This window comes from Juglans microcarpa x Juglans regia, chromosome 7D (assembly GCF_004785595.1).
Source record: "Juglans microcarpa x Juglans regia isolate MS1-56 chromosome 7D, Jm3101_v1.0, whole genome shotgun sequence".
Lineage (NCBI taxonomy): Eukaryota > Viridiplantae > Streptophyta > Magnoliopsida > Fagales > Juglandaceae > Juglans > Juglans microcarpa x Juglans regia.
In genome coordinates, this window is record NC_054606.1 from 3368683 (window position 1) to 3387117 (window position 18435).

General features: G+C 37.6%; 1 protein-coding gene across 2 annotated transcripts; it reads right to left on the minus strand.

Moving 5' to 3' along the window:
• Positions 1–2187: 2187 nt before the first annotated feature.
• On the minus strand, positions 2188–10497 carry LOC121238626 (nifU-like protein 4, mitochondrial). 2 transcript variants are annotated; one of them, XM_041135584.1, is made up of 6 exons: positions 10110–10497; positions 9814–9975; positions 9324–9499; positions 3194–3297; positions 2925–3036; positions 2188–2502 (listed from the first exon to the last, which is right to left on the minus strand). In XM_041135584.1, exons 1-6 carry the CDS (start codon positions 10360–10362, stop codon positions 2434–2436), a joined length of 876 nt encoding a protein of 291 aa, XP_040991518.1. In that variant the 5' UTR covers positions 10363–10497; the 3' UTR covers positions 2188–2433. The 2 variants fall into 2 exon arrangements, with proteins under 2 accessions (XP_040991518.1, XP_040991519.1); XM_041135585.1 differs by having other exon boundaries at positions 9814–9970; positions 10110–10251.
• Between the last annotated feature and the right edge of the window lie 7938 nt (positions 10498–18435).

Consider the following 18435-nt stretch of genomic DNA (forward strand, 5'->3'; position numbering starts at 1 on the left):
CTATCAACAATCAACGAGTCAGCTGGTCAAAGGACAAGGTTAAGTGGGTAGAACAGAACGGACTGGGCTTGAACCAAATTGGGCCAAAACAAATAAAAAAAATTGGGAGAAGCTTACTAGGGTTGGGAGAAACTGGGCTTGGATTGGGCTAGACCGGCCTAGAATGGGCTGGATCGGACTGCATAATGAGTCTGGCGTGTGATGGGCGTAACAAAGCACGCCGACTAAAGGAGTGGCGCTTGCGGGCGCATGCTAACGAGAATATGAGAGAGAAACAAACCTAAACACGTGAGGAACCCACTCTCAAGTGCAGCGGAAGCCAAGTGATGTGGTGGAGGAATGAAACACCAAAAGAATGGCTTGCACGGGCAGAGAAATCATAGACACCATGTTGATGTGGCTCTAATGCCATGTAGATACAGAGAAGGTTTTGGAGAAAATATTACATATATATTGTGTGTAAAACTGTACAAAATAGGCTTATATATAGTTGAATATGGCCAAAGTAAATAAAGAAATATAACGAATGAGAAAATATTCTAATCTAGAGTAATTACAGAAAATTAAGAATATTATCATAATATTCTAAAAATATTAGATATAATCTAAGATATATATGTATACACTAACAAAAGATATATACCATAGTAGAAAGTGTATAATCTTACCTATAATCAATTATATAAAACACGATTATCTTTTTTTATCGTGATTTACTTTGAATTTAGTCTAAACCTGATTTGGACACACACACACTCATATATAATATAATATATATTAATTAATAATAATATGTTTTGGGCATTGTGAATGTCTCGTGTACTATTTTTTCCTTTTAAATATCCAATCAGAAAAAGGATAAGTTAAGAATCTTTTGCATGTTCGAAGTCATGTGCATGGCTGCATGCACGGTTCTTTTATCTCACAAAAAACTCTAGCTCGAGCCTCGCCGAAAGCACCTCGTGGAAAGTGATCATGACTTAAAGCTTTTAGTAGTATTCATGGCGGAGGAGGATAAGCCGCCAATTTATGTCTTTGAAACAAATGCTACAGCTTTGCAAGAATGTAAAGGAAGGAAATTGATTTGGGAAACGGTTTTAGCGCAGAGTGAAAAATCTGCAAAATAAAATGCTGGATACATCAGTGGTATAGGCTCTTTCATGCCTCATGCATGAACCCGCTATGACAAGAGGAACAAGCAATAAAATATATTTGCCCTTGATCCGAGAGGCCGGTTGAAACATTTTCTACTGATCTCTCAAGAGTCAAGGCTGAGTTTCTTATATATATATATATATATATATATATATATATATATATATATATATATATACACGTAAAATTTCTCATTCAGCACAAATTATATAGTTTGCAGAACATTGTATGCATATTTATGAGAACAGTGCAGATACAAGCCCCCCACACACTGATCCTAACCCATTCCACTATAATCTAACGAAGAAACTTAACAGTATACAGTCTTTAGGCGTTCCAGTAATTTCCAAGAAAAATCATTGCGTTTGGTATTTTGCAAATATATAGTTCAGAGCCAAAATTACTAGGGCCTTGTAGTTTGTTTGACAGATTTAAGTTGAACAGGCTAAGCCGCTAAAGACAAAACAAAAAGGATAGTGCTAGCGTGCAGGTCAGCTTTGACCGTTGGACGCTAGTATAAATCTTCTTTTTTATCTTTATTATTTTTATATTTCTTTAACTTATTTAAATATTTTTAAAAAATAAAAAAAAATACCAATATTCTTAAAACACCATAAAAGTTTAAGTTCAGTGCTCCTGTCAGAGCAGTAGCAGAGCAGCAGAGGTTTAAATTTTGAGTGGCTCTACAGCCACCACTCCCGGCTCCAGCTCCGGCTCCGGCTCCCAGCGGGACATATATCATTTCCCTTAAATTTTAATACCAAACAAAAGGTTACAAAATACGATGACAAATTCTGCAGAAGAAGATCTCTCTCCCATTGGGCCGAAAAACAAGTCATGGAAATTGCGAATAAAAAGGCATATGGGTAGGCAAGTTAACACCCAAAAAAAAAAAAAATGAATGGCTAGAAATTAAACTTGAAAATGGACAGCTGCATGAGGCAAGTGGAGTCAAGAAGGAATGGAAGTTCTTAACCACTCTAAACCAAATTAGTTGTAAAAAAAGAACGGCTCAAACCATACAATCACTGCTAATATAACCCATCGAATCTATCAGAGAAACTCTTCCCCGTCTCAATAGTTGTGGGAAGACTCAAATATACAAAAATTTCTGTAGTTGCATGCCAAGCAAATAGGTGAAATAAATCATATGCTCTAAAAGTTAACAGACACAGATTGGTCCTGTACAGGAATATGTAATTTAGGTCCTCTTTGAACTCGCTGTTTATGATTTGCAACTTGCAAGAAAAAACCAAAAGAAAGAAAGTGAAGAAAAAACTACTCCATCATGCCAGCTGAGGCTGCATCCTCATTGTCAGCATCTAATTCTTGCTCCACACCTTTGACCTGTAAATACAGGAGATTTCCAGGAGTGAAACAAACTGAACAGGAAGATGGAGACTAAATCTGCTTGTAGTACAAAGAAAATGTGGAGCCCAACCATTATATTAAATAAAATGAAAGCACTGTGATTATGACATTTTGTTTTGGTCTTGACGTGCTTTGAAAAACATAGAGTACGAGCCTGTCTATTCTCTTGTGCACTTGCTAGTTTGCTAGTCAGCTTACATTCATACCCTCTCCCTCCCTCTCTCTCTCTAAAGAAAAACATAGCCACTACTGTCAGTTGCTAAAGATAATGGAAGGTGCCAGACAGCCATTATAGACATAAACTTCGCACCTACCAACAATTATAGACTTTAACAATTAAAAAAAACAATAATAGACTTATAAAACTTAACGCCTACAAAATAATTTTCAATCAATACCTCAGGAACATAATGCATCAGCATGTTCTCAATGCCAGATTTCAGTGTTACTGACGAGCTTGGGCAGCCACTACAAGCTCCTTGCATTCTTAATTTAACAATTCCAGATTCTCTGGAGAAATCAAAATCAAAAGCTTCAATTAATTTTTATAGGATAAAGACACATAAAATTCTACATATTGAATTCCTTGTTTTTATGTGATGGAAATGTACATACTAATTCCTAAAACATTCAAGAGATACTTCGAGCTAAATGAAGGAAAACCTACGGATCAAATCCACAATATTCAATGTCCCCACCATCATCTTGCACAGCTGGTCGGATACGGGTCTCCAGCAGTTCCTTGATCATTGCTACAGTTTCGGAATCATCCTGCATGGGCAAACAAAGATGCTCATAACTAGGAGATCATGCACCATAAAACTAATTGGGTATAATCATAGAAGTTCAAACAAAAAAAATATATGCTATTTTATTGAAGAGTAATTCTACATACAATCGTGAAGTGTGTAAACGCCGCGTATATATTTTCTCTTTATTGAAAGCAACTCAGATGTTCAAGTTAATGCACAAGAAAATACCAAACCCTGACATTTCAAAAACCAAAAAAGTGTTTACCAATATATAGAGGCAACATATTAGAATGTATAACATATCTTTTGCACTAAATAATCATAAGTTCTCTATAGCCCTTATCTGCCACTTCCCCCCTCTCTCATTTAACCCCTTAATATAACTAAGACCTGTGTGGCCTAAAACAAATGAAATGTCGGAATTCTAGCATAGGGGTTGAAGATACTTTTTCAGCAAGTACAGCAATTACATGACACTGGCATCTGGCAATGGTGCCAGCAGAGGGTTTTTTTCTTTTCCGGCCAGCAAAGTGTTTGTTAATGCATAAGGCCAAATGGAATTAGTGCCAGATACCCTAAAGCTCCAAGTGACCTGAATTTTGAGGTCCATTGGGAGTTCTTTTTCAAACTATGTGTAACGCCCCAATGGAAGGCCCAATCCACAAAGCCTATACTCCAAAAGGACTAGTCAATGATGCAATTGAAGCCCTATAGGAACCTTATAAAGAGCAAAAACTTCTCATTCCCAAGCAATATGGGATCTCATACACCACCTACTCTTATCCATATCATATGGGGTATCACAATCTACCCCTCTTAAATTCCCGACGTCCATTATAGGTGGCACGGCTCAAATCCAACATTTCTGGTTGGGATAGTCTCTGATACCATTTGTAAGCCACAATGGAAGGCCCAAACCACATGACCTATACTCCAAAAGGACTAGTCAATAATGCAATTGGAGTCTCATTGGAACCTTATAAAGAACAAGAACTTCTCATTCCCAAGCAATATGGGATCTCATACACCACTTACCTTTATCCATATCATATGAAGTATCACAATCTACCCCCCTTAAAATCCCGACATCCTTGTCGGGCCTGTCCATTATAGGTGGTACGGCTCAAGTCCAACATTTTTGGTTGGGATAGTCTCTGATACCATTTGTAACGCCCCAATTGAAGACCCAAACCACATGGCCTATACTCCAAAAGGATTAGTCAATGACGCAATTGGAGCCCTATTGGAACCTTATAAAGAGCAATAACTTCTCCTTCCCAAACAAGATGGGATCCCATACACCACCTACCCTTATCCAACCTGTCTCTTATACCATTTGTAACGCTTCAATGGAAGGCCCAAACCACATGACCTATACTCCAAAAGGACTAGTCAATGATGTAATTGGAGTCTCATTGGAACCTTATAAAGAGCAAGAACTTTTCATTCCAAAACAATATGGGATCCTATACACCACTTAACCTTATCCATATCATATGGGGTATCACACTATGCTTGCCCGAGAATTCACAAATCTATATCCTAGTATCTCAGATACTATAAGGAGATCTAAAATTGCAATATTTTTTTTTTATAAGTAAACAATTGTATTAATAGAATAAGCATAGTCCAAGTATACAAGATAATATACAAGAGGAAACACCTATCTAGGATGAAGAAAAGGAAACAACAAAATCATGCAGGTCTAGATCATTAAAATCTATAGCTATGACCCATAGGAATAACGTTCTAACAAAAAAAGATCTAAGATCCTCAAATGACACTCCTTGTCTTCGAACTGTCATTTCGCTCCTACCATAAGCACCATAGAATACAAATAGGAACCATCGTCCACACGGCTTTGATTTGTGGAATACCTCCTAGATTTGTCCAACAAGCCAAAAGCACATCCACTGTGGCGGGCATAACCCACAGTAACTCTAATCTGCTGAACACATGAACCCATAACGCTCTAGCAACATCACAATACAATAGAAGATGATCCACAGTTTCACCACTCTTCTTGCACATGCAACACCAGTCTATTATGATCACCCCACGTCTTCGCAAATTATCAGTCGTCAAGATCTTACCTAGTGAAGTTGTACATGCAAAGAAAGTCGCTTTCAGAGGCGCCTTATTACGCCAAATCCTCTTCCATGGAAATTGAGTGTTCTGCACCTGTGTGGGAGACTTATAGAACGATTGAACCGAGAATGTGCCGTTACATGCGGGTACCCACCACAGTTTATCATTTCCTTGGATGCTCAATCTCATAGAGGACATAAGTCGAAAGAACTCCTCAAAACTACCAACTTCCCAGTCTTGGGCCACCCTACTAAAAATGGCATTCCACTGTAATTGATCCCCAGCTATCACCATAAATTAGCCACTAAAGCATCTTTCTCACATGCAATCCTAAATACTGAGGGGAATAAATCTTTTAGTGTATTATTTCCACAACATATGTCGCTCCAGAATTTTATTCTAGAACCATCCCTCAACACAAGTCTATTATGACGAGAGAACACCCCCCATCTCCGACTAATATGCTTCCAAAACCCCAATCCATGAGGCCCACTTACCTCTCTACTACACCGACTTCCATAGAGGTTCCGGTTCCGTATTATATCGCCACAACCATTTCCCAAGTAATAATGCCTTATTGAAAATCTTCAGATTTCTAATACCCAACCCTCCCAAAGGAAGTGGGGAACATACCTTAGCCCATTTGACTAGATGGAATTTAAAGTCATCCCCCATGCCACTCCAAAGGAAGTCCTTGTACAATTTCTCAATCCGGATTGCCACACTTGCTGCAATTGGGAATAGAGATAAAAAAATATTGGTAGATTAGATAGAGTACTTTTGATTAAAGTGATCTTGCCACCTTTCGACAAATACAGTCTCTTCCAACTAGCCAATCTACGTTCGATCTTCTCGATCATTGTATCCCATATTGTTATATTCCTTGAAGCAGCCCCCAACGGCAAATCTAGGTAATTCATAGGTAGGGTAGACACCTTGCATCCTAGAGTGTTAGCCAATTGTCGAATATTACAAACATTACCAACTGGCACCAATTCTGATTTGTCAAGGTTCACTTTTAAACTCGATGCTGCTTCAAAACAGAGTAGGAGTGCCCGCAATTGGTTTTGTTATTCCTCACAGAATATAAGTGTATCATCTGCAAATAACAAATGAGAAATATTAATAGTGCTCCTAGTGGGGTCACCAACCGAGAATCCAGCCATGAAACCACTGCAAACCAACGCCGAAGTAATTATGCTCAGTGCCTCCATAACAATGAGATCTCAGACCTCGAGAACTGTTGAAGAAACCAATTGGACTACCATTTACTAGCACAGGGAATCTCGTTGTTGATATGCACCATCTAATCCACAAGCACCATCTCTCCCTAAAACCACACCTCCCAAGCAAGTAGAGTATGAAATCTCAATTAACATGATCATAGGCCTTCTCCATATATAACTTACATAGGATCCCCAAGTTACCAGATTTTTGTCTGCAATTTAGACACTCATTGGTGATGAGGACTGAATCTAGGATTTGCTTTCCTCATACAAATGCGTTTTGGGGTTTTTTTATAATCTTCCCCAACATCTTCCCTAATCAGTTTGCAAGCACCTTAGAGATGATCTAATACACCCTACTCACAATACTAATGGGCCGAAAATCTTTGACCTCCAATGCTCCAATCTTCTTAGGTATTTCTCATGTATACTTCCTGTGTACTTGGGCTTTGCCTATTATTATGAATAAAACTTCTTGATTACTTATCAAAAAATAAATAAATGTGGTGTTAAGGCTCTTTCCAAATTTTCTAGCCATGAACGACTCCCGAAACACCTTCATTAAATCCCCCTTCACCACTTCCCAACAAGTTTGGAAGAATCCCATAGAAAATCCATTCGGCCTAGGTGCTTTGTCTTTGGCCATTTTCCTCACCACATTATGAACCTCCATCTCCTCGAAGGGCCTCTCCAACCACGAGACATCCTGTGGGTCAATAGAACCAAAAGCTAAACCATCAAGCTTTGGCCGCCACCCCATTTGTTCTGTAAGCAAGTGTTCAAAGAAACCAACGACATGATCTCTAATCACAGGGACCTTAGTACATGCTGCACCATCTATATTCAACATCTCCATAGTATTGGCTCTCCAGTGAGAGTTGGCCACTCTATGAAAGAATCTTATACTTCGATCTCCTTCTTTCAACCATAAAGCTTTAGATTTTTGGCGCCACGAAATCTCTTCCAACAAAATAACCCTCTCTATTTCAGTAACCACCTTTGACTTTTGAGATATTTCTTCCAAGGAAAGAACCCGACCCTCCTTTGTCCTCTCTAGCTCCTGAAGCTCTTCCAACATGGACTCCTTTCGTTCCCCTATGTTGCCAAAAGATTGTGTTCCAAATCTTCAAGTCATTTTTTAAAGCTTTCAGTTTACTTGCAAAAATGAAACTAGGGTTTCCATCAAATTAATATGAGGACCACCATTGCCGAACCCTATCCACAAAACCTTCAGTCTTCAGCCACAAAATTTTAATTTAAAATACCAACGCCCTCCTTGGATACCACCACAATCAAGCAAAATAGAAAAATGATCCAAGCACAGATAAGACAGCCTCTTTTTGCATACTTCCAAATACTGAGCTTCCCAATCCGAGGAGACTAAAAATCTGTCCAATCTAGACCACGTATGATTATTTGACCATGTGAATGCCCCTCCCATGAGAGGGATGTCCACCATATTCAAGTCGAAAATAAACTCCAAAAATTATGTCATTGCTGGTCGCATTCTACTATCTCCTGAACGTTCACTTGGAAATCATACAACATTAAAGTCACTACCTATACACCATGGTAGTTCCCACCAATTATATACTCCAACTAATTCTTCCCATAACATACTTTTGTTGCTGTCCAAATTTGGCCCGTAAATACCAACAAAGGCTCACATAAAGTTATCTTCCACACTTCTAAAGAGCATGCTATTGTGTACTCCCCTATAAAGTCCTCCATTCTCTCCACCACACTTCTATCTCACATCACTAATACACCTCTCGAAGCCCATCAGCTGCAAGATAAGCCCAATCCACATATTTACAGCCCCATATACTTCAAACAATTCTTCTTGTAACATATTTCAATTTGGTTTCCTGTAAGCATACGATGCCCGCCCTCTACTCACGAGCAAATGTTTTATACGAATACGTTTATTTGACTTGTTAAGCCGTCAGACATTCCAAGAAACAATTTTGGGCTTCATAAAATAGGTGTTATTCCCTTCCCTTTATCTCTCTTGACTTGCACTACCCTCATAATTAAGAGATCACGTTAGCCTCTTTAGCTCCCTCTGTTTTTTAGAATATGATTTTTTAAGATCAACATGACCAGCTTCAATGGTTGTAAGCAATGCCATAAATTGCTCTTCAAAACCTTCACACTCCATCCCTACACAACATTGAATTTCCTTTACCTTCTGCAAAACCCAATCCGAAGCATTAGACTGATTTGGAAGCATACAGTTAAGAGGTATGGGTTCCCCCTCCCTATTAGCCCACTGTGAAACCAGCTATGTCCTTAGCTCACCCTCCTCAAAAAAATTCTCATGCTCCCATTCCGAAGAACCCTGTAACAAAATAAGGCTCCTAGAATACCCTTCATCTGCACTCACGTCCATTGTTTCCTCTAAAAATATGTCTCGGGTATCATCTGTTTGCTGCGTAGCCTTCATCAAAGAGGATACCCTCGAAGAAACGGTGGCAACCTCTTCCATGTCACTTGTCGGCATTATTTGGCTCAGATGCGCCGGAGATCCAACACACAATGGTGAGGAGCCGTCAGGTACCGTTGCAGAGGCCTCATGGCGATGTTCAATATTTAATTCCAAACCAAATGCTAATACATATAGAACATAATCTAATCTTTGAACTTAAGACTGAATAAAACAGCATAAAGAGCAAGCATCACATGATTCTACTCACTTTCATAGATATAAGATCAAGAATAAGAGTAATACCTCGTGAATAGCAGTGTCCATAGCTGCTGCAGCTTTTGAGTCTAGAAACAGTGGCTGCCCAGAAGAATAGAAATCCATTATTGCAGCAAAGATTTCCGGCTTTAGAAATTCCCAAGAAGCATCTTCTGACTTTGTCACAGTAACGAAATCAGATCCAAAGAAAACTCGAGTAATACCTGCATTAAAAGGAAACACACTCAGTGTTTAGTGCTACTCGTTGGTAGCCGACCAAATCAATACCATTATAGCTAAATACATATGGGAAAACCTACCCTAGCTGCTTTTATCCATTCAACTCAATTTCAGTAATATGAATCACGAAATTTGGCCAGAAATTGCGGGAAAAAAAAAAAAAAGCAACAACAAAAAATCCACCAAAGCAAAATTACATGATTTATATTGCGGCGAACATTCAAAATTCAATACTAAACTTTACAATTTGGCTGACAAAATATTTCACGTTGATAAACAAAAGCAAAAATAAGTTCACCATCGATTCCAAAAAGCGCTTTTGCCAGCGATGAGTTCAAGGCCGCCCGAGGATTAGGAAAGTCGGCGCTCCCAATTTCCATAACCGGTTTCCCAGGATAGAACATCAGAGAGGAAGGATTGGGCGTGGACTGCGTTTGTATAAACATGGTCCTCCTCTGCCCTGTGCAAATATTTATCAAACCCTCAACAACCAAAAATAATAATAACAATAAATCCCAAACGGGAAAAAAAGAGTTTCCTCTAAAAAAGAAAATTAAAACAATTGAAACAATTAGTTAAACAAAATTGAGGAACCTCCAGATGGGCCGGTCCATTTCCGGGAGTGTAAAGAAGGAATAGGGGAATATTTCAAAGCTCCAAGATTGGAAAAACGGTAAGCGGTTTCGCTGTCGAAATACGAAGTCGCCGCGGCTGAAGAAGAAGCGGCAGCGTGGATGAGACGGCGATGTGTTAAACGTAAGCTATTTTGATTGCAAGTATTCAATAGTTCTTGTGGAGAAGAATTGGAAAGGGCTCGTCCTATCCATCTTCCGAGTCCCCTCATCATCCCTGCTTCACTCTCTGCAATCTCAATCCCAAATTCCCAATTCTCCTCTCTCTCAGGTTTTTTTTTTTTTTTTTTTTCCGCGATTAGACAATAGGTGCTGCTACGTGGACCGATGAGGATCGAATCGAGAAGTGTAGTGTTATATTCTCTTTAAATTATTAGAAATTATTTACATCAGCTGTTGTAGGCTTGTAGCTACAGCGCACCGTGACAAAAAAGAAAAAAAAATCATGTTAAATGTGTAGAAAATACGGCTGATACATATCATTACTTCTAAATTATTTGTGTATATTTTGTCTCACATTCTAATTTTATTTTTATTTTATTAAATAAAATATGATATATTTATTATTATTAAATAATAATAAAAATTTAATAAATAATTATTTAATAGTGATAAATATATCAGTTCTTATTTAATCAAATAATAGTATATTATATAAAAAAAAATTTTTTTATATATTAAAAAATAAACACACAGATGCTTTTAAAAAAATTAAAAAAACATTATCGGTATACCATTTCTCACAACAATATTCTCACGATAAAAATTACTGTAACTTTTTAAGGATTAAAATTTTTATCAGTGAAATTGAAATTTCTAACATATACGATTATTTTTTTAAAATTACGTTTAAGTTAAAAGATGTTTATATAAAATTTAAATAAAAAATATTTTTAGTGTTTTTTTATAAAATAATACTAATAATATCAATTGGTTTTAAAACGAAATATATGAGATAAAATGGCACAACAGTATTAACTAATTGTAAAATAAATTATACCTGCACCGTTATTTCATGATGCTGAATTACAACTTGCCCATGATATTAAATATTGGATCATGCTATTTAAAATTATGATATTTCAGATGATAAGGATATAGATAGATGGTGAATGAGATCTCATATTACTTGAGAATGAAAAGTTTTTATTCTTTATAAGGTTCCAATGAGACTCTAATTATATCATTGACTAATTATTTTAGAGTATAGGTCATATGATTTGGACATTTTATTGGGTTACAGATGGTATTAGAGTCTATCACAACCAAAAATGTGAAACGGACAAGCCTGAGGAAGACGTAAGGAATTTAAGGAGGGAGATTATGATACCCTATATGATAAGGATAAGTGTATGTAGTGAAGAAGATCTCACATTGCTTTAGAATGAAAAATTATTGCTTTTTATAAAGTTTCAATGTGGTTCTAATTATATCATTGACTAGTCCTTTTTGAGTATATGTCATGTGGTTTGGGTCTTCCTTTAAGACGTTACAAACACTCTATTTGACAATCATTTACAATTTTTTTTTTTAAATTCCAATTGTATTTGAAAAATATCAATAAAAGCTAATTTTCATTTAAAGAAAATTTAAAATTTGAAAACAAAAATCATTTTTATTGATGGTTGTCAAGTGGGATGCCAAGGATCATTTTTCTTAAATGTTTGAGAGTTCACAAATGAATGGAATAAAAAGCAACAATTTGAAATGAAACAAAATGAATTGAATATATTGAATTAGAAGAAATGATATTAAATGAATTGAATCTATATTGTTTAAAAGAAGATAATTGAAAAGAATGAAAAGCAAATGGCCTTGTTTATGAGTACAATGAAAGTTAGTGAAAATAAATACTTAAACTTGGCCTCGATTTTTTTTTGCTTCTATCATCAATCATATGATTTTGTGTAATTAAGTAATGAATTGCAATGAAGGGTGCTATATAAGATTCCAATTTATGCAAATATGACATAATATAATGGGAGCAAGTGCTCCGATAGTGTCGCGTGTCCCACACACTTTGGTCAAAATAAATTAATTAGAATGTGTAACTGGACTTGCTACCTGCCCCTCCGCACTCCCCGCACTTGCTTGGGCGGGATTCAAGTTTGGTTTATGGGACCCAGCCCGTCAAGCATGGGCGGGTGAACTTGCTCGTAAGAGAGTGGGCAGATTGACTTACTAGTCATTCACCCACCGTCACAATGGTATTGCACGAGGGGAGAGAAAGAGTCCAAGATACTTGAGAGCAACAAAGAAAGGGAGAGAGTTAGAGACCGAATGGCGGCGACGAGGCATAAGAGAAAGATAGGAAAGATAGAGATGTTTGTGATGAGGAAAGTTTTATTTTTACATAAAATAAAGGGTTAATTACATTTTGCCCCCTCAAACTTTCACTCAATTTACAATGTGCCCCATGAACTAAAAATTGCAACAAAGTTGACCATTTTACTTTCAGAACTACCAATTCCCCCATTCTGTCTATTCTTAGAGTGAAATGTAACGGAAATATCGAACATCCGCTTCTCACGCGCCTAACTACCACTGAAAAGATAAAATCACCATTGACTTCATCAACTTCATAGCCCCTGTGCTCCTCATTACAGTCAAAATCCCTCAATATCTACCGCACTTCGCATCTGGGCATCTCGTGGAGGAGTAGAGCAGGGGCTTCACATCCATCTGCTGAAGATGGGTGTTCGAACTGATTTCTTTCTTTCCTAGGTGAAAGAACTATAGCATAAGCAAGTGATGTCAATATTCCAATACACGACTAACACGTATATTTCAGCATGTTGTGACAGATGTCAAATGATAGCACAAACTGGAGTGGTAAAGCACTACCGGATGGCCCATTTTGTCATTGCAATCAGCGGGCACGTCTAAGAGTATCAACCACAAACGATAACTACAAAATGAAGTTTTGGATATGCCCATATTGGACTCCTGGTTGTCAACATGGGGGTGGAGACATGTGTTATACATTTTTTGACTAGGTAGATGATAATTTTTACTCCACGTGCGGAGAAATTGTTGACCAGATATGAGATAGACTCAAATACAGAGTTGTGAGCTGAAGATTGAGAAGCCGAAATTGGAGGCTAACTTGGTGATGGAGAGTGAGTGCAGGGAGCATATCCAAGCACTGTTGTATAGGGAGAACGAAAAATCTAAGGACTTGTGTAAGAAATACAATAACTGCATATGGTGTGGTATCACTGTAATTGTTATGGTTGTTGCCATTATCTGCATGAAAATGTCTCATGATGGTGATGAAGGTTGCAAGAACTTGATGATAGTGTACGATTGGTTAATGTAATTTTATGAATGTGTATTGACTGTTGTTGTTGTTGTTTTGAACTTGATTGTTCTATTGGACAACACTTGTTGTGTTGACTTTGGTTGTTGTATATAATTTGGACTTGTATTGAATTTAGTGGCAATAGTAGGTTGTTCCCTATCCAAAAATTCTCAGTACATTGATGTCAAATTGTGATAATAATGATTAATAATAATGTCACCATACATATCAAAATCCCTCAATTAGAATGTCACCATAACACCATAAAACAAAAAGAGCATAACTATTGGACCATTACAAAAAAAAACATAACTATTGGATCATTGCAACAAAAGTAGTATATATTAGTCCCTTTCCCAATACCTAATGTAGTCTATTTCATTTTTTGTGTACAACAATAGTCAATATTACCAGTTTGGTCTCTTCCGTTTTCCCCTTTTGATTTTGGTTCATCCTCTCCACACGTGAAGATGACTTTATACCCTTCCCTTTTTGCATTGATGCATTAGTCTTGGCAGGAGGCAATTGGATGGCATTTCACCAACTCTGAATTGCACCCCTCCCCTTCAAGGATTGTCCCAAGAACACAGTTTTCCTTGTGCTGGATTGCTTGTATCAACTTCTAAGTCTACCAACACAGGTGGCCGTGTACTAGTTTGTGAGTGGTGGCCCTCAAGTTTTGCAAACCGCCTCTTGGGTGCTTGTTTGGTGATTAACTTTGGCACACGACCAACAACATTGGCTTGCAGTTGATTAGTTTTGATTGCTGGACTTGTTTGGCCTGCTGCCTAAAAAGGCTCTGACAGGGGAGTCTGCACTGTAGGACTTGTTTGGCCTACTGCCTGTGAAGGTGACGATAGTGGAGGTTGTGAAATGATCTAGTATCACATTTAAATGTAAACGAATAGAATCAACATTTTCTAAATATATGTACATTAATACTGTATAGTAAATAAGGAAGACTTAGCCACAAACCAGTTCATCTGTAAATGAAGCAGCTTGAAATTCTGCTGCAGAAGTAAAGGAGGGCATGCCTGCATTCTGACGCGGACATTTTCTTCTGTTGTGACCATCTTCCTTACACCCTGAATAGGTCATAGTCACACAAGTTTTCCATAATCTGTTTGTTCCTTGTTGATAGTCCTCATTTATTCTTCGATGTTTCTTTGGCCTCTCGAGTTGTTTCCTAACCTCAGGAGCAGTGGGCTTCTTGTATGTGGTAGTGAGCCACTAATCCTCACTAGGCATAGGGTAAATTAAATGCTCGTATGCTGCCCTCCACATCTCCACACTATTGTAATTGTGCACACATTCATTGGGGACTTGGTCAGAATACACAACATATGTATGCATAAGGGTATGTAATACTTGTCATATCTCATCTCAAACATAAGTAGGTCCTCTTGCCCAAATTAACCACATATTGCATAGTAGTATTGTCAACCTCAAACTGACCACCTCCTGCACAGGTTGGAGTACAATAGATGGATAGGTCATGCACATGTTCAAACTTCTCAACTATCCGATGTATTATTATGTTCTCCCATTTATCAATTCATTCCATTTTCAACTAATATCGCCTCATCAGTTTCTTCAATATAGTCTCCACCATAGTCGCAATTGGCTTATCTCATGCTTGCAAAATATACGCATTAAAACATTCATTGAGATTATTCACTATTAGGTCAGACTTACAACATGTGTTAAACCAATCTCTAGACTATTGTGATGGATTTATGACCTTCAGGTAGTCATATGTAGGCTCACTGAGGGCTTTCAGTTCCTCCATAGCTCTCTCAAAGTCTCTCTTGGTGTATGTTGTGGCTGCCTACCACAATTTCTCCTTCAGTGCCACACCCATGTGGCCAGCATCTCGAAAATTGGTAAATAAATGTCTCACACAAATACAACTGTTATTGTAAGGTACCAACTCCTCCATTGCAGGTTTTAAACCCTACAAGAAATATTGGATGAGTGACTCATTTAATATGTTGACTTAACGAAATATATTGAAAGTCGCACACAATTATCTTTTGTCTGTCATTGATAAATGTCCGCCCACCTTCAAGTTGCTGTCCAAGATCGTATATAAGTGTCTCAATAAACCATCCCCAACTATCCTTCAACTCTGTCTCCACAATGGCCATGGCAATGTGGTACATGTTTTCATTTGCATCCCTACTAACAGCACATAGGAGCTGCCGCTTAAATAGTCTTTTTAGGAAACAACCATCCAAACCAATCAATGATTTACAACCAACTTTAAAACCCTTTCTACAGCCTGCCAAACCTACGTACATAATTTGAAAAGCAGGAGGTAACTCAAGAGTTATTCATTCCACCCTAACTAACAAACAACTACCTTGGTTCCTTTGTTTCAGGGTCTCACAATAGTCTCATATATTGGCATATTGTTCCCTATGGCTGCCAAATATCTTAAACTAAGCATTCGCTCGAGTACGATACAATTTCATTTTACAAGCTTCCATTCTCTACTTTCTCTTAATCTCATCAACAAGTACAAGAATAGGCATGTTAGGCTGGCTCATAAACGGTGGCATCAGCTTATGGGCAATCCAGGATGATGTGACAATGGAGTTCTTATAACTCCTGTTGCACTCATGTTTTGGATTCATAGACTTTATCAGGAAAGTTTGTTGCCCTCTAATCAAAAACTCATAAACTCGATAAGGATATTTAGGGGTCTTGCAGACAATAGTAACCATATCCCCATCATTCTTTGCAAGCTGTATAGACTTACCAATATTTAGGTTCAACCTCCTTACAGTCTCTCTAAACTGTGCTATAGATTTAAACTTAATTTCAACAGATATTTTTGGATTCTCCAAGTCAACATGTTGAAACTCAGGGTAGTTAAAATCACGATGTCCTTCATCGCCACTATCAACAGGAGATTGAAGGACATCACTTTGTGCCATATCAGATAAGTTTCCTTATAATTGTCAAACTAAGCACTGTTTAGCATTTTAGAGAAATGAACACTAAAATAATAAACGAAAAAATATAGGAGTATTTTATACCATTGTCATTCTCCTCTGGCCACCTGGAAATGGATCACTACTTGGACCACTATTGTCCTGGTCTGTTTTAGGTGGCAGATGACTCCCTTCACCCTCATCATCTTCAACATCTAAAAGAGATTGTTGTGGCTCGTGTGCTGACATCAATGTCATACAACTCATCCTCACTACTCAACACTGCTTTCCAAAATAGATCATTAAGTCCAAGGCGATGTGCTTCTGCTTCCTCCTCATCCTCGCTCACATCCTCCTCGATGTGCTAATCATCCAAATCAGACTGGTGCACTCTAGTTCTTGAATGAGACACAAGATACAAATTAATTATTTGTTGACCCTCATATGTAGCCACCATAGATAGTACATCATGGTCAGATGTAAGCAAGTGAAGACCATTGTGCATCCCAAGCCATGCTATCTATAGTAGACTAGGTCACCTTGAATATAACCATACTTGGTCACAATCGTCTGTATCTCAAGCCAGGACAACTCATTCTTATCATAAGGTTCATGATACACATCAGTCTTACCCCCAACATATTTCTCATTGTGCTGCATATTAATTACCCTACCATGATGGACTTCAAAAAGTAACTTTCTCGTAGTCATCCTATAAAATATTGTCAATTAAATTAGTGTCGGTCAAAACAGATAAAATTAAAAGTAGTCAAACCAAGCACCAAACATAAAGTAAACAAAAGGATCTATTGGACCAAACAGATAAATTTGTCCATTTTCCTATGTAAGAGACTACCTCGATCACAACCCGACAACATAAACAACAACATACAATAACACCTCGGATAGTTATTCTCAAACTGGGACCACTAAAAGTCACACATCCAGCATACAACATTGGACTCACCCACGTGAAACACTGGATACAAACATCCTCAAGACCTAAACATTGGACACAAACATCACCAAAAAAGTAACATTGGACACAAATATGCTCAAAACCGAAACATTGGACATAGACATACTCAAAACTGAAACATTTGCCATGCAAAATTCCGTATAACGAATTGAACATATGTCCATGCACAAATATTAAAGATATGCATAGATGGAACAATAAATAAGCCCGCAAAGAAGATAAAAAGAAATTCGAGATTGACTCACCTCTGCGATACCACTACGCGAATAAGATAAAGAGAGTTCGATGAATACTGCCCAAAATGTTTGAAGCCACTCAGATTGGTGCATCTACCATGAACAACCAGTTCTCCAAGAGTTTAGGGTCAATGAAGTCACGGGTCTGGAGAGAACAAATGGGTTAGGGTTTTCAAATTTGGTCTCGATGAAGTCAGCGGTGATTTTATCTTTGCAGTGGTAATTAGGCACGTGAGAATAGACATAAGGGGGAATTGGTACGTTTTGAAAGTAAAAGGGTCCACTTTGTTACAATTTTTAGTTCGGGGGCACTTGTGAATTGACTGAAAGTTTGAGGGTGCAAAATGTAATTAACCCTAAAATAAATCAACATAGTTTGATTAAAAATAATTTCTTATAATATACGCAATATACATATATATATATATGTATGTATATATATACCCGGGCAGGCAAGATGTTGCCCCCACCCACCTCAGGCGGGATCGGGATGAATCAAGTGTCGGTACCTGGCCCCAACCCCTAGTGGCAACGAAGTTGAAATGACTATGATTTTGACTAAAGGTGGTGAACTAAAGGTGGTCAAGCATATGGCCCACTTGTATATCCAGGGAAGTGTTTATGCCTCACACACCATCTATGTAAATCTAAGAAATGCTCTTCCAATAAGGGTATAAAGTGAATATTCCATAATAATTTTTTTTTTCATTCTATTTGAAGAGCATGAGCTCATTTTCAATAAGAATATAAATTGTAATTACTAGTTAGTAGTGTACGGGCATTTACAGAATGTCTAAAGTTGTGTTTGGATGCTTGGATGATCTCAGATCATCTAA